The following is a 23233-nucleotide window of genomic DNA, read 5'->3' as shown; positions in this document are numbered from 1 at the left end:
AACAAGCACAAAATCTTGAAAAGCCCCTTGATTCAAGATCAATTTCTGATCATGAATGGTACATTAATGCACATGAAGGCATCCAGAGTCTTCACAATGCTTCCCCTTGGCCACATATACATCCAATACATAAAAGCCCCTTGATTTAATGGCACATTGAGTGCTTGACAGGCATCAACACATTGCCCAAAGCATCAAATGCCAGTGCGTGCATGCAAAACAACCCAATTGGCACAAAAGCCCTTTGATTTGCACTTCAATTTCCTGCAATTTAGCCCCGAATGTGAGATTGCTCACATCATACAGCATGTATGAATGCCCAAGGGCACAATTACATCAAAAGCCCCAAATGTTGACACCCAATTTCCTGCCAATTGACCCGGAATGTGACCAATGTCACCCAATGTTGCCAATTGTGCTCAAATCTGAGCCATTAGGACCTGTACCTGCTCAATCGATGATAATGGACATGCAAATCCCAAAATTGAAGCAAATACCTCTGAAGCGATGATCAATCAGTGCTGCACACGGCAGCACCTGCTCCCAGGCCTTGGACACACACTACGATGATTGCACAATCTCAAAGCTCTCTGAGCCCAGACCGTAACAATCATCTTGATAGCCATCATCTTGTGGGCTCTTCTCTCAGCCAAGAAGCTAGTGGACTTGTACTCTCAACATCAAGAGCAAGCTAAAAAGGAAAAAAACCATAGCAAGAGGGCCACCAGGTCGTGCTTGCACAAAAGGGGTCTCAGCCCATTAATGCACTTCATCATCAGCTCCACATCATCAAAATGGCCCATACAGGTGCTGCTATTCAACAAACAAGGGCGGCTACAGGCCATCCAAATGCACAGAAGTAGGATGCCCAAATCAGCCCCAAATCGAGGTCCAATTCAGTCCCAAAAGGTCTCAGTCCAGTGCAGTTCCATGGCCAGCACTTTTCAGTCGTCGTTTTTCTTCATTCTCTTGCAAAAAATCAAGCAAATATACCGGCCAGCAGTGGAGGCCCTTGAGAGGGTAGTTCGGACCCAAAACTGTCCCCTTGTGAATCTTCTAATTCTAAACCCTAACCTCTGTGCATATTCAGTTCTCAGCGAGCATGTCTCATACCTCTCCCAGTGAATGTATGTCCGTATCCAAGCTTGGATTGCCTCAAAGTAATGTTAACTATGGGGACCTAGACAGCTGAGGACAAAAATGATGTGAATAAATCCAGAACTTAAGATCTTTATGCTCTTTCACTAGGTGTTAGACTAAGTCTTGCTCATGTATATGAAATGAAGACCACAACTTGCTCTTTCTTCATGGCTTACCCCTTGTTTAAATGTCTCACTTATGAAATTGACTCACTTTTTCCATGTAGGCATAATCCACTACAATGAAACCATCATAGGTCGACTTGTGTATGGAATACCTTATTCTACTAGACAATCAAAGAATTGTCAAAGCAAAGTATCTATTGTTTTGAGCCATTCTAGAGAAATTCACATGTCCAAACATGTGATTGCATCATTAATCTTATCTCAAAAACACTTCCGCATAGGTGCTACAGAGAAGATTGGAAAGCAAGTTCACCATGGATCAAAACTCAGCATGAGTGAGTATCCTCAATAGATGGAGATCGTCAAGGAGTGGAAGTTGTCCGGGAGTTTGCACCGACGGAGGGGCTACTTTCTCAGCTTGAAGAGTTGGTGGCAACACCAACAACAGACTCCGAGTAGACCGTAGTGGTGAATGAGGAGAATATCAATTCAAAAGTTCCAACAGATCCAAAAGTTCTACCCAATTCAAAAGTTCAAGAAGTTCCATGAATTCAAGCAGATTCAGAAATTCCATCAGTTTCTCGAGTTCTAAATTCAGTACTAGTCATCACATGTGGAATTAGTGATGGATTATGAGATTGGTATGCTACACAAGAACTTGGATTTTGATCATGTTGGGTCATGTAAAGATGAAAGGATTCCAATGATCGAGCATGTAAATGTGTTTGATGTTGGACCACTAGTAATGGCATGTGAGGACAGGTTTCTTAAGTTGAAGACAATGGAGGAGCTAATGCAAGACGACGAATATTCACAGTCATGGAATTTGTCAAACTGAAATCTAATTGTACCCCGTTCCATGGGGTAGCCTCTAGGGATAAGTGTGCAGGTAACATAAATCTTGTTGTAAAATTGAGAAGTTGTTTCCAAGTTCCATTCCATAACCAATAGCAAATCAGCCTGGAGTAGAAATGTACAGATTTGGGGGCAGTTTTTGACAAATTTGGGTCGCCTAATCATGTGTGAACCAGCTTGTATGTTTCATAGATGGTTCCATTTTTTCATCGATGAGAAACGACCACATTCAAATAGTGCACATACCGAATACACAAAAAGACTCTACGATGCCTTCAATCCATAATAAAGTATTGTAAAGTCAATCAATGCCTAGCCTATGTCCATTCCCCCAGCTTCAAAATATCAGGATGTTAAAAAGGACAATCTTCGAAGCCTATATTCATTACCAATCTTGACAACAGGAAGGTGTCAAAGAGTGGAAACTTGACTACCATGCTGCTGTGCATAGACTATAAACAAATTCGGTCATTTAACGAGGTTCAGGTCTTGAAAACAACAACATAGTCAATAAATAGTTCAGGAAAGCCTCCAAAATGTTATATTAACCTACTTACCAGGTGATATGGGTTGGACTGCATAAATTCATCACCTTGTGTGAGTTCTCCATCATTTGGACTGCAAAAATTGAAAATAAAATTAAACAAGTGTTTCTGGATTTCTACTGCAACTAAAACCAAATCACTTCTCACTAGAACAAGCCGCACTCACCCGCTGACAACCATGCGAAGTTGTCGGAATGGCCACACATAAACTCCTTCCATTTTTACTTGAATTGTTTCAAAGTCACTACTCTCTAGATACATCCCATCATGTAGTAACACCTCCCCCTGTGTAAAAAGGTCAGAACAACATTAAGTACTAAACCAATTCAATCCACTACCTTGCCTTCAAGATGCAGAGCATCTAAGTCTCGAGCTTAACTTGAACATAATGTACACCATAGATTTTTGACGGCGAGCTTATAAGTTCAATAACAACGGTCCCCATCGTCTTCTCAAATTTAGGCAGTCTCACAGAGCTATTATGATAGTCATGAATCTTCCAAGTACCTGTTAAAATAAAGAACTTAAATTAAAAGAAAGAACATGACAGGGCTAAACGTGAGCATGTTTGAGAGCCTAAAAGATATATCTGCACAAAGCACACATCAACCCATGCTTTCTAACATGAATGAGCCCTTTTCTCACCTTTGAATGTGCCTGAAATATTCCACATTGGATAAGGTCCCACAGCACCCTCATTTCCATCAGGGAACAAGCGCTGACACACAAGATAGAGCAATGAGTGAGATTCTAATGAAGATCAAATTGTTTCAAATTATGGCTGCTACAGAGCATTAAGCAACAAAAGCATGCTTGCATCTTACAAATGACAAATACACATTCACATACTTCAGCTTATACTATCAAGCTGGCCGAGCTCATGACAGACAGGTCAGAGAAACAGGCTAAGCTAGCAAGGGACATGTCACACGGCATTGAACAAGAATATGCAAATAAAAAATATGTGACTCAGGCAAACCATTGACTTAATGTGCTCGTAACTCCCCTTTGTATCAAAAAACAGCATAGTATTTTCAAAGCTCAATCCTATGTATGCCATGGCTTTGTCATTTTTGTATGTCCAGGCTCCCACTGCAGGTTCCATAGGTACACCTTCAGGCTTTGGCTCATCACCCTTGACAATCTTCCATAGTCCTTCTCACATCAGGAGCAGCCTGATTTTGGTCTGCCATGTTGGAAAGTTGACCCCAGAGAACTTGTCAAAGGAGACACTCATTTTATCGGCCTCCATGGTGCTGCACATGTGGGAGAAGCAATGAGCGCAGGATTGCAAGCTCAACACCGAGGAGTTAGAACATAACAAAGCTGCCACAGTCGTCACAGAGCTGTAAAACCGGAGCAATGAAGGAGAAAGACGGGAGCTGCCAGAAGCTGTAAGCCAAGGCAAAGCAGAGACGGCTGTATAGCAGATCTATGCAGGAGATGCGCAGAGCAGGGGTGAAGCATAGCAGCTGAGGGAGTGGTCCTTGGCGGAGCAAGGGCAGGGCCTCCCAGCCAGCACCGGCAGAGATGATGGAGCATCCGCATTAGCACCACCCAAGAGAGGCAGCGGCGGTTGACCTTACTGGTGCTGCACAGGAGGAAGCAGCCGAGATGTGCGCCATGGGCCGCAGCAAGATGATGGCGGAGAGCAGAAGCGATGGCAGTAGCACGCAGGTTGGTTGATGTCCACAGCTGGCGACGAGCAGCATCAACAAGATGCGAGCTGGGAGCAGGTGGCGCAGCAAAGCTTAGCGGTGCCAAGTGCGCCACATGCGATAGGTGGCGGAAATGGCGGTTAGTGGCCTACTATACTCTGGTTGTACGCCGTGACCCCATTGTAATCCTCAATCCAAGATAAGTCAGGCACAAGCTACGTAGGTCATTCTCAGCCATAGCAAGTCAGTCAATCAGTCTAAGTCCCTTAGCCCACTTAAAGAGACGCATTCATGCATATACAGTCAGTAGAAACCTTAGGGTTTGCATCAGAAAGCATTTTGCACATTGCACATCATTCATCCATTGTATCTAGACCATGGCAAACACCCCAGATATCATCTAGTATTTATCAGGATATTTACTAGGATTTTTTTGGTATTTTTCCTATCATTTTCAGCATTTTACACATCATTTAGGCATTTATGGTGGACATGAGCAGTCGGCCAGCTCAGTAGCCAGCCAACTGGCTCATGGTGTCCATATAAATAGAATTCTTGCATATTCAGCCATTCATTCATCATATTCAGCAAAGGAGCATTCAAGCGCTTGTCATCCTCAGCACTAGGAGCATAAGCAATTGCAGTTTCAGCCATCTTCTCACAGCGTTTTCCTCCTCCAGCATAAGGCGCATCAACAAATGAGCATTCAGCCTCTGCATCAGCAAAATGCAGCAGTTTCAGCATTCAGCCTTGCGTTTTCTGCATCCATACAGTTTTCAGCATTCATCTATTCATCGTTTTGCTCCAGCCACTTGGTGAAGGTAAAACACAATGTTCATAAGCATTTACAGCATTCATATTCAGTCTAGAACAGTCCCAAACAGCCCCTCTCTCAGCCCCAACTTTGCATCCCTCCCTCATTCCATTGGAAAGAGTGCATCGGCTCGAGATTGGACATCTTTGCTGCTTCTACTCTAGCAGTGTACAGTTCAGCCCAACACTTGGTCTTCAGAGGTCTTGCGTTTAGCTTATCGTCAGTCTCTTTAACGATAATAAAGCAAATACTATCTCGGTAACGGGATAGGGGGCCCTTCAATGGGTAATTCAGGACCCCATACGGTGTACAGTTCTCATCTCTCTCTCATCTCTCTTTAAAGTTTGAAGTTATTAAAGTGGATTGCTGAACTCGCGAAACTCAGGATACAGAAGACGGTGTGAGCATTTGTGTGACAGGATCCTCCAATACAAATACTTCTGCTGCATGTTACATTGGTATCAGATTCAGCTTGTCCACACACATCGTATCCTAGCATGAGGGCATCCTTGGATGGTCAGATTACGTTCCGGCACAACCACCAACTTCAGCATCATGTCTACAGAGGAGAGTACCCATCAGCGGAAAGAAGTCTCCCCCGAACGAGACCTTGCTTTCCGACTACAGCAGACACCATAGCTCTTCTTAGAGCTCAGAACGAGCTGCTCATGGAGCGTCTCCAACTCTTGGAGGCAACAGCAGCATGTCCTCCTCTGCCTCCAGCAGTCCCCGACTGCACATGACACTTTAGAAGACGAATTACCCTTCCCTGGTTGGGGTTTAGTACTGGACTGTGATGACTGCTTGGGCTTGCCTCCGTTCATCTTCATTTCTTCATTTTGAGCGAGAGTCAAAGCCCGGTCGTATGTACTGGGTTCAAAGTTACGAACTGTGAACCGAATGTTAGAATCCAATCCACGAATGAATTGCTCCATCTTGGCTTGCGCAGATAGTCCTAACTGCTGTGCTAAAGTAATAACCTTGCCGGAAAACTGAAGCACTAGGGATTCGTTCTGTCTGAGTCCATAGAACTCATCTGCTAGACCGGTCATGTACTAGGGCGGGAGGAATTTGGTCTTCAGGTCATGGACAAATGTATCCCAGCTAAAAGCTTTGACACATGTGGTCTGGTCTGTATAAAGATTAGACCAATGTTACCACCAAGTGACTGCCTCACCAGTGAGATGTGGAGCCGCTACGTGGACTCTATCCTGAGGATCTGTGATCCTAGTTAATGGAAAATAAGCAGTAAATTGATGAATAAACTGATTAACTGCTAAATGATCACATTTACCATCATACTTACTGAAATTTGGTTGACTACAAATGATGGTAGTTGATGCTGCGGACTGCTGGCTGGTGGCACCTGAGGCGGGGGATGCTGATGAGTGCTGGTATCTAAGATGAATGGCCTCCTTTTCCCTTTGGTGCTCGAGTAACATACGTTCTCGATTGAGCTCTCGTTGGTGCTCCCGAGCGACGAGTTCAGCTTGACGCCGGTCTTCGTCGATCCTGCGTTGGGCTTCCTCATAGTCCCGTCTTTCTGCTTTTTCTTGTTGTTTTCTTGCTTCTGCTTCTGCTTTTTCTTCTCTCCTTCGGGTCTCGTCTTCTCTTCTTTGTTGTTCCATCTGAAAGAAGAGGGAGATATACAGTGTGTATCTATCATGTGCTACACCCACACAAGACTAGCTTCGAGGTTTGGGGAAGCTTGGAGCTAGGCAGGCTCGTTGGCGAGTTGGGCTAGGGATAGACTAACAGGCGGGCACCCAAGTATAGACGAGCGGGCACCCAAGTGTGGACGCCCGGTGATCGGCCAAGAGCCTATAAAAGGGTGGCCAAGGTTAGTCAATAGTTCATAAGAGTCTCGCGTGTCCTTGTGAGAGCTCTATCGTCAGGAGCCTGGATCTAGTGCAGACGTGCACCTGCTTTCTGCAGCCGAGGCCGGCAGCAGTCTCGAGGCCTGCGAGGGTAGCTTCGTGGTGGTATGGGACGTCACGAGATAGAGATTGGTCGGTACATCCATCTAGTTAACTCAGCTCGTGGCTCGGTGGGGACAGCCAAGACTTGTGGGCTTGCCCACGGCTATCAAGGTTGGGAGGTGAGTCAGGCCTGCACCCTTCTCACGTTTGTTTGGTTTGTTTGCAGGTTTCGAGTCTTGTATCAGGAGCGTTCTACGAGGTGATCCTATGGGGATTTGACATAAAGACACTAAGACAGACAACAATCCCAGCTCTAGTTCAGGGGGTAAGGAACCCAAGCGTAAGAAGACCCCTGAGGAAAAGGGTAAAGCAAGCATCATTGGAGGCTATCTTCCTCCAGAGGAGCAAAGACGGTATAAGTCAGAAAACCGATGTTTTTTCTGTCATACCATTGGGCATGGTAAGAAGGATTGTCCAAAAAGACAAGCGGAGCAAGCCCTCCAAAGAGCCTTCTGCCATAGTTGCCGCAGTATCCCCCGCTCCTCCGGACCCGCCTGCTACCACCAATGCGGTTCAAATCTTACCTTCTATGCATCCCATGCCATCCGTGTGTACGGTTTGCTATTAGAACAAGGGGCCAGCCCGTAGGGCTACCCCAAGTCTTAGTGTGGGCATGGGGATGGTGTGAAACCACTCCCATGAGGGCCAGGAAGGCCCTGGCTGTACCCACCAGCCATGGGTAGGCCATGGAGGGCTGTAAGCCTGTAGGACAGTCCTAGGGGCAGGCCAGGGATAGCCCACTGGTTATCCAGCCCTAGGAGGGGTGTAGGGCAAGTATGGGGCAGCCCATACAGGCTGCCCAGTCCCCAAACAGCCTAGAAACAGTGCCCAAACTTGGCTTAAAGCAGGCGCCTGATGCCCAGCCAGCAAGAGAAAGAAGCGCAGCTTTTATGGGATTTTTCTAGCATTAAATGCTGATTTATCAGTCGTGGGACAAATCAGTGCTGGCCAACTAGACTTAAGCTAGCCGACTGCTCATCCTGGGGAGTTGTATAAATAGAGGAGCCCACAATCCCATTGTTTCATCTCAGATTTCACCAAGAGCTCAAGCATACAAGGGCTAGACAAGCCAAGGGGTTGCTAAAGCAAAGGGTTGAAGGACTGCAGGTCAAGGGCAGAGTTTTCTCGGCCAAGAAAGGTCAAGATTTCTGTATTTTCTTTTCAGATTTACATCATTCTAATAAAGCAAATACACCATACGTGGTGGGGGGCCTACAGAGGGTATTTATGACCCAATACTGTGTCCTCTCCATCTCTCCCTCTCTCTCTCTATTTTTTGCACATCTTCATTCAGTTTGGTGCATTAATTCCGTCGTGAAAAGAGTGCTGATTTCTGAGCATTGAAGTTACCGATCTTCTCCGAAGCTTCCGCATGTTACAATGGTATCAGAGCCTACTTCAAGTGCAAAGATTCAGCAAAGAAACCAGAACTTTTTCTTGCTCGTGTGGTTGGTTTTCAGACGCCGGTGGACTACCCTTTCCGGAGTGACTCATGTCCCTCGAAGGACGGTTGGTTTTCAGCCTCCGGACCTCTCCCACACAGATAGTGGATGGTTAGATTGCGTTCCGGAAAGGAAGTGCATTTTCCTGCTATGGCGAGCTTCGACGACGAGACAGACCAAGAACCATGGGACCAGAGTGCACCAGGCAGCCTAGCTAGGGCACCAGGCTTGAGTGTTACAGATATGTTCCAGCAGATGATGCGAGCAATCGCAGACCAGACAACCAAGTTGGACAAGCAAAAGGCGCAAATCTTGGCTCAAGAAGAGCGTACCTGTTCTCCAGCGTCGCGTTTTCCATCTCCTCCATTCTCCTTCCGACCTCCTCTTCAATACCTGAAGCGAACAGAGTGACGGAGTCTTACCAGGAGATTTTAGAGTCCGTTAAAGACAGGTTGGTTAAAGTGCAGGAGGCCTACACTCGACAGGCCAATAAAGACCGAAGGGATATGAAGTTTTCAGAAGGAGATTGGGTTTATCTTCGGATTATGAAGCAGAAGGGCGCCCCTGACCAGGAGTATGAGCGCAACGAATTGCTCAAGTCCTTTGGCTACATAGGTGGCCAAAGAGTCATTGTCTTATTTGACAGCGGTAGCACGGAGGATGTGGTCACAGAACAGGCCGCAGGCGTGCCCGTTTCGACCTGACTTCGGTGGACAAATAGGTTGAGGGTTTTAGCACAGGCATAACAACGAGCATCAAGTATGAAGCTCTAGGTGCTAAGTTAGTTATTCAGGGCATAGAATTTGTGCGTGATTTTATGGTTGCCCCTCTTGTAGGAGCAGACATAATTTTGGGTATTCAGTGGTTTCACAAGTTTCTTCCAGATGTCAAGTGGGACAAGCACACGTTCCAGATCAATCGGAATGTGTCAAACGCCCCAGTGACCATTAAGTGTGAGCCAGGAATTCCGAGCTTTCCGCTCATAAGCCACTTACAGGCTAAGCGAGCAATCAGAAAAGGCGCACAGTGTGCGATGATATACATCCAGACAACCCAAACGGTGGCCAGTGCTTCCGAGAAGTACTCGGCTCTCCATGAAAAGTTCCAGAAGATTTTTCTTCGAGACAGCCTCCCTCCCCATCTCCCCTCGTCCAGACCGGAGAACCACAAGATTGACCTCCTCCCAGGCTCGGAACCCCCGAGCCAATTTCCGTCTGGCCTTTCCAAGGCAATGGAATCGGAGTTGGACCGCCAACTCCAAGAATTATTGCAATCTCGCTTCATCCGCCCCAACGTGTCGCGATTTGCAGCACCGATCTTATTTGTCAAGAAAGATGGGTCTTCCCGTTTGTGTGTCGATTATCGTGCACTCAACAAGCTGACTATCAAGAGCTGATTCCCGATGCCTCGAATTGATTATATTCTTGAGAGGCTGAATGGAGCAAAGGTGTTCTCAAAACTTGATTTAAAGAGTGGGTACCTCCAGGTGCGGATTGTGGAGGGGGACATCCCCAAGACAGCCTTCCGTACTACAGAACGGGCCCACTATGAATTTGTTGTCATGCCATTTGGCTTGACGAATGCCCTAACTACATTTAACCGCATGATGATGCGTGTTTTTCGGGATTTGATTGGAAAGTGTGTGTTCATATTTCTGGACGACATACTGGTATTCATAGTTGCCACACGTTTTTTGAAACGCGTTTTTGAAACGTGTTTGAAACGTTTCAAAAACGTTTCAAACAAATTTCCAAAAGTTTTTTAAAAGTTTTTTTCAAATTTTTTTTCAGGTGTTTTTTCCAGGTTTTTTTTAGGGGGGTGTCCATAAATTTATGTTTGGTACAGTTTAATGCTAAAATCTACATTCAACTTTCATATACATGAATCATGATACATCATGAATGATGAATCCATGATTCAAATTTCATACTGAATCCTGATTCTTAATACATCATACATGATTACAATTTACATCATACAATGATCATACATGTAACATGAATCATGATACATCATACATGATACATGGCAGTCTTCAGGAATCAGGAATTAGATCATAGATGGCAAAAACCCATATAATTATTAATAGCATAACCAGTTTGAAGTTACAAGTTACAACTTACAACATACTAAGCAACATACTAAGCACTAGTGAATAGTGTCAAATGATAAATCTGAAATCTGAAATACAGATGTCTGTACCGAAAGACCAAATACAAAAACTCTGAAAAAACAAATGGTCTCCAATGTCTGGAGTCTGGACTCTCAACTCTAGACTCAAGTGTCAAGAGTCAAGAGTCACTAGTAGTAACTAGTAACTACTCAGCATCATCCTCCTCTGAGGAATGTGAGTCTGTGTCGTAAGAAGATGAAGCCTCAGCCTCAGCCTCAGCACTCGTAGATGCATGATCTGCTGATGTCGGTGCCCGTGATCGTGTCATAGTAGCTGGTGCCATCATCTCCTCGTATAGCATGGCATAGATGTCGCGCTCCTCAGCAGGGATCTCTGGTACGTCCTTCACTTTCTCTATGTCGATCTTGTCGACATTCACTTGGCGCGGCTCAATGGGATTGCCTTGCTGCTCAATTAAACGGAGGTTGCAATGACAATACACCAACCGTTCTAATTGAGCAGTGGACAATTTGTTCCTCTTCTTTGTATGGAAGAGGGCCCATGTGCTCCAGTTTCTCTCACATGGACCAGAGCTGCAATCCTGTGAGAGGACTCGTAATGCAAGGCGTTTCTGTCAAAAGATAACAGAAAACTTTATAAATAATAAGAAGAAACAACTTATATAAGTTGTAAGTACTAAGTTGTTACTTCAAAGTGCAAACTTATTACATGTAAGTTGTAACTTGTCAGTGGGCACTTACCAGAACTGGAGTACCGATGCCATATTTCTCCCACCAAGAGACTGGCTGAAGCTGAGTCTCTCTCAAAACTGCAGTGGCTCTCCCAAAGGCATGACTCCCATTCCGAAATACTAGGAGCTCATCCTCTAACTTCCTGAGGAGCTGAACATCACCTCCAGTCCAGGTCTGGATGTAAGACTGCCATCCCTCTTCTAGCTCCTCATTGTTGAACTGCTCCTCATTCCGCCATAGTGGGTGTAGTATATGGGCAACCGCATGGATTGGCCTATGAAACCAATCCCATCTACGGTTCCACACCTCCCTGATGTCCTGGATCCTGTTCAACGACACTTGGAAGCATGGAATTAATATCAATGTATAATGTGGCCACTGGCAACTAAAAGAACAACAATGACATACAATGATACATACCTCTCAGCTGATAGTATAGTGCATCGATCTAGGGCCTCTCCAATGCGGTCCATGAACTCATATAAGAGTCCAAGGGTGCTGCCCTCCATGTCCGTAATGCGAAGCACACTATATATAGGCTGAGTGGCCGTGACAAGTGCAAGGGCCTCAGCCCACCAAGTGTCTCGCATTACCGCGCGCACAAATGCTACTGCCTTGGGATGCTCTCTATCATCCCATGCCATCCACTCCTGAGAGACAACAGTGCGGAGTAAACCTGTACGGACCCGCACAAGCCTCTCAACCACAATGAGCATGTAAGCAAACCTGGTGTTTGAGGGCTTCAACAACTCCAAATCACTGTGTGCACGAAACATAGCTAAAACCTTTGGCCTCTTGGTGATAAACTTCACCATGCTCCGAGAAGTACTAAAGAGGTCGGCAATCCACCCAATTTTGGCCACATCCTCTATCAAGAGGTCCAAGCTGTGTGATGCACATGGAGTCCACACTATCTTTGGAAACTCATCCTCTAACATCCTGCCCATAGATACACAATTTGACCCATTATCTGTAACTACCTGCACTATGTTCTCTGGGCCAATCTCTAGCACTGCCTCACGCAAATGTCTCCATATGAATGCTCCAGTAACAACTGTACCTGGAACCGAGGCATCAATGGCACGCAAAAACATTGTGCCCTTACAACAGGACACCAAAATGTTATATACATTTCTCTTTCTCATGTCTGTCCAGCCATCACAAAGCAATGTGCATCCATATTTCTGCCAGGTTGCCTTCAAAGGCTCCATCTCAAGCTCCACTGCCTTCTTCTCCTTCCTTAAGTGGGTTTTGCGAAGGGACTCATAAGATGGACCCTCCCACTCATACCCAATGCGGCTGATAGCTTTAATGGCCTTCTTCCAACGAGGAGTACGCACGACGTGAAATGACAAAGCGCATTGTATAAACAACTTTGTCAATTCACGTGTGGCCTCCTTGACAGCTTGCTTTTGTATGCCTGCTTTAATGCCTGCCCTCTTTAGAGAAGGCACGGTGGGCAATGAAGATCTGTGGGCTACAGGAATGGAGCTAGACCCACCTGCTTGACTCTGCAAATCATCCTCTGTCCTAGCTCTTTTGGACACATCACCTACAGAATCTGTATCCTGTACATCATCATCAATAGGCTGAATTCCCTTTGCTGCTTCATGTTCTCTCTTCCATTGCTGAAGAGACGCTACAACCTCTCTTGGTACTTGACTGCAAGGGCCAATGCCTTCCCCTCTTACTCCTGTAAAATGGGCCTTTACCCTAATAATAGACCCACCTGACACTTTGGCACAAAAATTGCATTTCCACCTTTCTGTGCCTGAACCCCCATATCTGCTCACAGGAGTTACGTGTTCCACATGGCATCCTTAGCCCGAGGCATGATGAATGAATGAAGAAATTTGGGCAACCTGGCAAGAAATGCCCAAATTTCAAATCTGAAATTTGGTCCAAAATCAGAAAAAATCAGCATTTAGGGTTATTAAAAACCTGAGAAGCAGGGTGCGTAGGGGCCGGAGGAGTAGGCTTGGTGCGTAGGCAAGGTGTGCATGCACCAATGTAGGCAACCTGGCAAAAAATGCCCAAATTTCAAATCTGAAATTTGGTCCAAAATCAGAAAAAATCAGGATTTAGGGTTAGTACAAACCTGTTACCTACGGTGCGTAGGGGCCGGGGGAGAAGGACTGGTGCGTAGGTAGGGGTGCAAGCAAACCTGGAAGACTTCAAAGGCTGGAAACGTCTCTTTCAAGCGTCACTTTCAAAACTGAAATGCCAGGAGATACTGCATCGTACGTTTTCTATCATAAAAAAAAACTGGCCCAGCAAAAAAACGCGTTTCAAACGTTTGAAACGTTTGCACGTTTCAAACGAGTAGCCTAAAGTTTGAAACGCGTTTTTTTGCAACTATGCTGGTATTTTAAGCTATGGTTGAGCAACATGACATTGATGTGGAGAAAGTCCTTAAGTTGCGGGAAAGCAACGAGCTCTACGTCAATGAAAAGAAGTCGAAATTTTATCTGTTCCAGGTGCATTACATGGGATATATAATTAGTGCCAAAAGACATTCGATTGGATCCGGCTAAAGTGGCCGAGATTGTCGATTGGAAAATACCTCAGACAGCCTATGACATCAGATCCTTTGTGAGTATATGCCAGGCATACTCCACCCACATAGACAAGTTTTCTAATCTCTCGGCGGATCTCACCGATCTGCTAAAGGGTGTGAAGACAAGAAGGCAAAAGATTCGAATGACTCCACGAGCGTTGGAGGCATTCAAGAACCTCAAAATGGCTTTATCAGAAGCGCCTTGTTTAGCACTTGCCTTGTGGGACGAGCCATTTCAGGTGATCACCGATGCGAGTAACATTGCAATTGGAGGTGTATTGCAACAGAATGGTCATCCAGTAGCTTACATGTCTCGTAAGTTACTGCCCGCAGAGAAAAACTACTCAGTCTATGATCGTGAACTCCTAGCAGTTATACAGGCCTTAAAACATTGGAAACATTTTCTGTATGGCCGTGACTTTGAGGTTCGCACTGACCATCAGGCATTACGTTGGATTCAGACCATGCCAAGTGCACAGTGGAGTGATCGACAACACCGCTGGAGTCGGATATTCTAGCAATTCGATGGTATGATTGAGTACCTTCCAGGAAAGGCCAATCCAATGGCCAATGCTTTGAGCAGGAAGAGACAAGTGACTACGATTCAAACCACTAGACTCGATCTTGTTGGTACAGGACTAGATGACATGAAGCACACGTACGCGGATTCCGACGAATTCAGTACACAATGGAAACAGGCATTGGATGCCACAGGACCATGCCACTTTCTGATACGCGATGGTTGGCTTTTCTACAAAGGCCGACTGTGTGTCATGAAGTCGTTCAGGGCAGCTCTTCTCCATGATGCCCATGACGCCATTACAGGTGGTCATAGGGACATGAATTTGACTCTGGAGAAATTGGAATGGCAATATTATTGGCCAAAGATGAGGCGAGATGTATTTACATATGTACAACGCTGTGATATTTGTCAAAAGGTGAAAGCTCCTCGTGGAAAGAAGATAGGGTTGTTACAACCCTTGCCAATTCCTAAGGGTCCTTTCCAAGATATTTCGATGGACTTTGTCACGAATCTGCCTCCCAGTCCGAGTAAGCGTAATACGCAGTGCTTAACTATTGTTGATAGATTTAGCAAATTTGTTATGCTTATTCCTTGTAGGGCCAATGTGACCGCCGAGGATGTTGCCCACTTGTTCATTCGGCATTGGTACCGGATTGGCGGGATTCCTACGACCCTAGTGTCAGATCGAGATGCCAAGTTTACCAGTCATTTTTGGAGAGCATTGTTTGATAACTTTGGTACTAAATTGAATTTTTCCAGTGCATTCCACCCACAGACAGACGGCCAGACAGATATATACAACCAGTTGGCTTTTGATGTGCTGAAGAGTTATGTCCACGATCAGCAAGGTAAGTGGGAATCTTATTTGCCTTTAGTTCAAGCTGTTTTGAATGATTCTTCTTCTTCAGCTATTGGCAGGACTCCATAATATGAGGCAGCATTTGGAAGACCTTTCCAGTCATTGTTGCCCAGGACCTCCTCTTCAATACCTGAAGCGAACAGAGTGACGAAGTCTTACCAAGAGATTTTAGAGTCAGTTAAAGACAAGTTGGCTAAAGCGCAAGAGGCCTACACTCGACAGGCCAATAAAGACCGAAGGGATATGAAGTTTTCGGAAGGGAATTGGGTTTATCTTCGGATTATGAAGCAAAGGTTGAAGCAGATGGGCAAGCGATGCCCAAAGTTATCTTTCAGGAGCTTCGGACCTTTTCCCATCAGGAAAAAGATTAATGAGGTGTCTATGCAGTTAAAGCTACCTCCGAGTTGGACTATGCACAATGTGTTTCACGTCAGTTGGTTAAAGCCACATGCAGGTCCTATTCCTTCAGAAGTCAAAGACGAAGCGGAACTAAATATTGTTGATGAAGCAGAAGTTATGGTTCCAGAACAGATCCTTCTGCACCGTTTCAAGCATGGCTCAGGCCGAAGACTAAGACAGTTCCTCACGAAGTTTCAGGACCGAGGGACCCATGAAGCGATATGGCTCAACAAAGAGTTTTTTGAAGACTATCCAGCGTTATTGACGAATTATTTGGAGGCTATGCAGCTTCCGTCAAGTTAAGCAACAGGGGATGTCACGTGCATCCCGCACTTGGATGCCACGTAGACATATCTATACAGAAGGTGCAGGACCTAGGATGGTGAACTGGTCCCATGTGAGCCCCGTCCGGGACGAATCAACCAGGAATCCATCTCAGTCGTCCGAGGTCAGGTTGGCATTGTCCTGCACATGAGTCCAAGGTCAAGTGTACACTGTCCTGCACATGAAACAGTGCCAGTCCGCACTGTAAGTCTCCCTCTGGAATGATGGCAGTGATACTGTGTATCTCGTATGGTACCGGATGCCAGATCATTGTGTAGATAGTTGGGGTTTGCTTTTAGAACAAGCGGCCAGCCCATAGGGCTACCCCAAGTCTTAGTGTGGGCATGGGGATGGTGTGAAACCACCCCCGTGAGGGCCAGGAAAGCCTTGGCTGTACCCACCAGCCATGGGTAGGCCATGGAGGGCTGTAAGCCTGTAGGACAGTCCTAGGGGCAGGCCAGGGATAGCCCACTGGTTATCCAGTCCTAGGAGGGGTGTAGGGCAAGTATGGGGCAGCCCATACAGGCTACCCAGTCCCCAAATAGCCTAGAAACAGTGCCCAAACCTGGCTTAAAGCAGGTGCCTGATGCCCAGCTAGCAAGAGAAAGAAGCGCAGCTTTTATGGGATTTTTCTAGCATTAAATGCTGATTTATCAGTCGTGGGACAAATCAGTGCTGGCCGACTAGACTTAAGCTGGCCGACTGCTCATCCTGGGGAGTTGTATAAATAGAGGAGCCCACAATCCCATTGTTTCATCTCAGATTTCACCAAGAGCTCAAGCATACAAGGGCTAGACAAGCCAAGGGGTTGCTAAAGCAAAGGGGTGAAGGACTGCAGGTCAAGGGCAGAGTTTTCTCGGCCAAGAAAGGTCAAGATTTTTGTATTTTCTTTTCAGATTTACATTATTCTAATAAAGCAAATACACCATACGTGGTGGGGGACCTACAGAGGGTATTTGGTACCCAATACTGTGTCCTCTCCATCTCTCCCTCTCTCTCTCTATTTTCTGCACATCTTCATTCAGTTTGGAGCGTTAATTCCATCGTGAAAAGAGTGCTGATTTCTGAGCATTGAAGTTACCGATCTTCTCCGAAGCTTCCGCATGTTACACCGTGGTACTTGATGCTAAGCAGGAGGGTGAGGCAACAACCACACAGAAAAGCCTGATCCGAGCTTATGACTCTGCCAAGGGCCGACAGTTCATAATCCTTTTTGACATGGGCAGTTCTGAGGACGCCATCTCTCCCCAGTTGGCTACCAACATGAGCTGTATCTTAGTGCCCTATCATTTGGAGGTAGACGGGTTTACACCTGGTCTTCGCACCCACATATCTCAAAGGGCACAACAGTTTTCTTTTCAAGTTCAAGCAGAGTTCGGTACTCAAACCAATCTGGCCCTCAATTTTGAGCCTGGCCATTATTCAGTTCACAGACAGACACGTAAGTTTAGACGAGATGTCCACTTCAAGAAAGGGGATTAGGTCTATCAGCACATCATGAAACAAAGATTAAAAGAAGTGAACAAACGTTGTCCCAAGCTTTCATTCCGTAGTTTTTGACCTTTCCCAATAGTCAAAAAGTTAAGTGATGTCTCCATGAAGTTGAAATTGCCTAACGGTTGGACAATGCATGATGTTTTCCATGTTTCTTGGCTAAAACCATATGTTGGACCATAAGTGTTTGATGTTTCAAATGAACAGCAGCCAGACGTGGTAGACGAAGTAAAAGTCATCGAGCCCGAGCAGATCCTTCTTCATCGTTGGAAGCATGGTTCCAGTCGATCGACAGATATGTCAGTTCTGTACGAAATTCCAAGATCAAAGCACCCACGAAGCCGTATGGCTAGACGAGGAGTTCTTTCAAGAGTACCCCCAGTTGTTGGCGGACTTCTTGGAAGCCATGAACCTACCACCAAGCTAAGCAGGAGGGAATGTCACATGCACTCTGCACTGTAGTGCATGGTGATAAACTAGCTTATCATCATCAGTGCAACACTGTAACAGTATTAGTACCATTCAAGATGATATTTGTCGTACGCCGTAACCCCATTGTAATCCTCAGTCCAAGATAAGTCAGGCACAAGCTACGTAGGTCATTCTTAGCCATAGCAAGTCAGTCAGTCAGTCTAAGTCCCTTAACCCACACTTAAAGAGACGCATTCATGGATATACAGACAGTAGAAACCTTAGGGTTTGCATCAGAAAGCATTCTGCACATTGCACATCATTCATCCATTGCATCTAGACCATGGCAAACACCCCAGATATCATCTAGTATTTATCAAGATATTACTAGGATCTTTCTGGTATTTTTCCATCATTTTCAATATTTTACACATCATTTAGGCATTTATGGTGAACATGAGTAGTCGGCCAGCTCAGTAGCCAGCCGACTGGCTCATGGTGTCCATATAAATAGAGTTCTTGCATATTCAACCATTCATTCATCATATTCAGCAAAGGAGCATTCAAGCGCTTGTCATCCTCAGCACTAGGAGCATAAGCGATTGCAGTTTCAGCCATCTTCTCGTTTTTCTCCAGCCACTTGGTGAAGGTAAAACACCGCATTTACAGCATTCATATTCAATCTAGAACAGTCCCAAACAGCCCCTCTCTCAACCTCAGCTTTGCATCCCTCCCTCATTCCATTGGGAAGAGTGCATCGGCTCGAGATTGGACATCTTTGGTGCTTCTACTACAGTAGTGTACAGTTCAGCCCAACACTTGGTCTTCAGAGGTCTTGCGTTTGGCTTATCATCAGTCTCTTTAAAGATAATAAAGCAAATACTATCTCAGTAACGGGATAGGGGGCCCTTCAGTGGGTAATTCACGATCCCATACGATGTACAGTTCTCATCTCTCTCATATCTCTTTAAAGTTTGAAGTCATTAAAGTGGATTGCTAAACTCGCGAAACTCAGGATACTGAAGACGGTGTGAGCATTTGTGTGACAGGATCCTCCAATACGAATACTTCCGCAGCACGTTACAATATAACTATCAACTCCATTATGCATAGTATGGACTAGATACTATGACATCCCCACTAACGTCATCAGTGCCCAATAGTGGGTGTAGAACTCTGTATCAAGATATGCTCTCACACACGCACTCCACACACACACAAACACAATACACACACACACACACACATACGAGCATATATTCACACAAAGCTCTTCATACTGAGTTTCTGTCGAGACTCAAACCTCCGGAGATGCGGGCAAACTCAGCCAAAATGAAGCCTAGCACTAAGGGAAGTAGCAAATAGAAAGAATTAGAGAGATGCAGGGTAGACTCAACCCTATATGCTATGCAATAATGGAGATGGATATGTATGCTCTCTCTCTCTCTCTCTCTCTCTCTCTCTCTCTCTCTCTCTCTCCCCAATAAGCAATTAACACACACCTAATCATGGTTACGAAGACTTCCACTATACTGCATGTAACATGCAAAGTTTCATGTCTTCTTAATGACAAGAATGCCTCACATTTAAGATCTTCTCATAGGCTTGCAGCTCTAGTCTATATGAGAGAAACTGAAATACATGATCTTCTGTATGAAGAATGTCTACTGCTCAATCAAAACAGTTGGTTTATTGCCACTACAACCTTCATCTCATTGGGCAGAGACAATCCCATAGACCAATGTCATGTGAATGCAGACACGATCAACATCAAGAAAGTTAGGAAATAACCTAGTATTCCTCAAGATAAGCGAGTTATCTACATCATACTCTATGAGAAGATGATGGTACCCACTCATATGACACAATCACACACATTGGCGACAAGGATTAGTATGTTTGTGAAAATAGGAATGAGTGCTGCAGAAACGGAACCTTATCCTACCTAGGCATCATCCACTTCTAACACTAAGTCGAAGACTCTATTAGAGACGGGTGATAAGGAAATAGATGCTATTGAAGATGATGCATTACTTTTGATATTCCTTTTTAAGAAAGTTTGACACTTCTGGCATATGTACTTTCTGTTTTGGCTCTTTCCACGGCACTTCTGCATATGTTGGCAATTGATGGCTTTACTATTATTGTGACTTGTCACTTGGTTTATGAAGTTGGAAGTTTGAACCATGTGAATCATGAACCTTGCAGTGCAATCTACAAACAGGTGCTCTCTGATAATGTTTACTTTTACTTGGTCTTTAAGAACTTGGACTGACTATTGTACTTTTGGTACAGTGTGTTGCGCCTCAGAACTCTCCCTCTCTCCCTCTCTCTCTCTCTCTCTCTCTCTCACACACACACACACACATGCGAGAATTGCTCCAGTACAGATATACGCAATAACTACTCACCTGGTTCAGCCACATGTAATCCTCCAATGCCAAAGTCTTCTCTTTGAGGGGCCTGACACCAAGCGACTGTCCGCATAAATTACAAAAGGCGGCAACTAGCAAAAACCAGTACACTTGCCATGGATACGTGTGAGGGATTCCACGTCTAGCTAAGGTCTTCCTGCGTCCACTTTCGCAGGAAAAATCATGCCGATTGAACGGCCAGAGAAAACGTTTCCGGTAGGAAGGATCGCTGCTAAGCCGCATGTTGCTTGCCCTTGTCTTTCTCCTCCTGCAGTATGCAGGCGCGTCTCCTCATGAGCAATGGTGAGAACTGTTGACAGATAAAAATGTGCGCATGTGTGCTTGATCAAAGATGCACGCTGCTAAGAACCGATCGCAACAAAGAAATCCGAGTACAGAAGACGATATTAGTTGGCTTCTTCGACTTCTCTGCGCTTGGAAACTGGAGAGTCCACAGCTTGGGGCCACACGGAGCAACCAATTCTGCTCCTTCACGCTTCACGAAGTGCAAAACAAATGCAAAGCAAAGCCACAAGCAAAGGGGGTTAGGTTAGCGGGGAAGGCATCAATCTACAGCATTTAGAATCATGGTAAAAGCAAAAGGGTGGATGAGAGAAGACGACCCTTCAACAGCCCCCGCCCGAGACCCCTTCCCCACACCCCCCGCCGCCCAAAAAAAAAAAAAGAGAGAGAGAGAGAGAGCCCAATAAAAGAGAAGTTCCACGTTCTCCACCCATTTCCAGCCCATCTTTATATTCACACAGTGGTAGTGGTGTATAATATAGTAGTCTTGCATTTTGTCCTCTAGGGACCATGTAGGTATTTCAAGGCTTTTTGTGGCTACCTCTCTAGGGACCATGTAGGTATTCCAAGGCTTTTTCTAGCTACCTAGCAAGCAAGTTGATAATATTTTATTTCTTTGGATAAAATTCTCCATTCTCACCACCAGTTTATTACGGTCTCCTAGGACGAAACAAGGACGTTTCTAGGGCGTCGTTTCCCACACACCAAAGCTCTAGCGAGAAAGGTGCTCTCCCCATTTTTGTAAGATCATCCATCTTCACCAAATTGTTGTGAAGAATTGTCCATACATGAGAAAGAAAAAACATCGATCACTTTTCTTAAAAGAATCACATTACAAATCATATTCTCTAAACTACCCACACGAAGTTCAACTCTCTTGGGATGATAGACGGTTATTCCTTGCAACTAACAAAGCTATTGTGACGATTTGTGCTAGTAAGTGATCTTTATATTTCTTTTTCTTTCTGAAAGCCTTCTATGTTTCACATCAACTGTGCTCAAGGTCATGAAGTTGAAAAAGTTTAGTCAAAAACTCTCCAAAATTATTATATGTAATTTTTTTGCCACCTAGTCATTTTGATCATATATCACTTTATGACGCACAACTCTACTTTGATGGTTGTCATCGTGCTCAAAGGCTCTCTCTCTCTCTCTCTCTCTCTCTCTCTCTCTCTCTCTCTCTCTCTCTCTCTCTCTCTCTCTCTCTCTCTCTCTCTCTCTCTCTCTCTCTCTCTCTCTCTCTCGTGCGTGCACACACACACACACACACATGTTCATTTCATTTGTAATACTTTTTGTTTCCATGTTCATTTCATTCATAATACTTTTTGTTTCCATGTATATTTCATTTGTAATACTTTTTGTTTCCATGTTCATTTCATTCATAATACTTTTTGTTTCCATGTTTATTTCATTTGTAATACTTTTTGTTTCCATGTTTGCAAGGTATGCATGGAACTTTTGCAACACACTTTGGTCTCATAGACCCATTGGCTCTCTCTCTCTCTCTCTCTCTCTCTCTCTCTCTCTCTCTCTCTCTCTCACACACACACACACACACACAAATGCTACAAGGTGACTAACTTCTAGACTTTAATAGAAAAATAAACAAATAGGGGAGATGCTCATGAACTATTTTAAGGAAATGTATGGCTTTGATGTTTGACAAGCTTGTTTCTATGCTCACACCACATTGCTAACCTTAATATATGATTCTAAGGCTGCCTTTGATATACTTCATCAAAATAATCAAACAAAAACTAAGAGCTTCTTGAGATGCTCATGAACTATTTTAAGGAAATGTATGGCTTTGATGTTTGACAAGCTTGTTTCTGTGCTCACACCACATTGCTAACCTTAATATATGATTCTAAAGCTGCCTTTGATATACTTCATCAAAATAATCAAACAAAAACTAAGAGCTTCTTGAGATGCTCATGAACTATTTTAAGGAAATGTATGGCTTTGATGTTTGACAAGCTTGTTTATATGCTCACACCACATTGCTAACCTTAATATATGATTCTAAGGCTACCTTTGATATACTTCATCAAAATAATCAAACAAAAACTAAGAGCTTCTTGAGTGTGTTTACATAAACATGTTTAATTATAATAAAAGACTAATGGCTCTTTTCATTCATTTATGATGCTCTCATTTACCAAGAAGTGATAGCATAAACATGTTTATGAGTGCATTTACATAAACATGTTGAATTGTAATTGAAGACTAATGGCTCTTTTCATACATATTTATGATACTCACTCATAAACATGTTTATGAGTGTGTTTACATAAACACACTTAATAAATGCTAATGGTTCTTTTTCTACATATTTATGATGCTCTCAATTACCAACAAGAACTGAGATCTTATGGCAAATCCTTCAAGTTCAAAGATGACAAGACTTCTTAAAGCCTAAGTGATGTAACCTCATAGTTTCTTGGACAATCAGATTCTATTTATAGAACCACCATGCAAAGGAGTTGTGAATGCCATGGTTACTATTCTCAACATTTATCAAAA

At 44.4% G+C, this 23233-nt stretch overlaps 2 protein-coding genes across 3 annotated transcripts in view; both read right to left on the bottom strand.

Annotated features, from left to right (window-relative positions):
- The window catches only part of LOC147619616 (transmembrane E3 ubiquitin-protein ligase FLY1-like), a 78407-nt gene extending 57279 nt beyond the window's left edge, over window positions 1-21128 (bottom strand). For both annotated transcript variants that reach the window (XM_086773293.1, XM_086773294.1), the window contains exons 1-5: window positions 20402-21128; window positions 3311-3383; window positions 3045-3172; window positions 2832-2950; window positions 2678-2738 (exon numbers count right to left, since the gene is read on the bottom strand). In XM_086773293.1, the coding sequence (XP_086629419.1) occupies window positions 2678-2738; window positions 2832-2950; window positions 3045-3172; window positions 3311-3383; window positions 20402-20647 (627 nt within the window). In that variant the 5' untranslated portion in view covers window positions 20648-21128. The remainder of the gene's footprint in view (window positions 1-2677; window positions 2739-2831; window positions 2951-3044; window positions 3173-3310; window positions 3384-20401) is intronic.
- Window positions 10711-18608, bottom strand: LOC147619617 (uncharacterized). Its single transcript, XM_086773400.1, has 5 exons — window positions 18523-18608; window positions 13365-13442; window positions 11844-13208; window positions 11433-11748; window positions 10711-11302 (listed from the first exon to the last, which is right to left on the bottom strand). Exons 1-5 carry the CDS (start codon window positions 18606-18608, stop codon window positions 10877-10879), a joined length of 2271 nt encoding a protein of 756 aa, XP_086629526.1. The 3' UTR covers window positions 10711-10876.
- Window positions 21129-23233: the final 2105 nt, after the last annotated feature.

Source organism: Cibotium barometz, chromosome 33, assembly GCF_041138505.1.
Source record: "Cibotium barometz isolate CiBa-2024 chromosome 33, ASM4113850v1, whole genome shotgun sequence".
NCBI classification, from domain to species: domain Eukaryota; kingdom Viridiplantae; phylum Streptophyta; class Polypodiopsida; order Cyatheales; family Cibotiaceae; genus Cibotium; species Cibotium barometz.
Note: the sequence above shows the minus strand (reverse complement) of the source record. Positions and strands in the feature narration are given on the sequence as shown.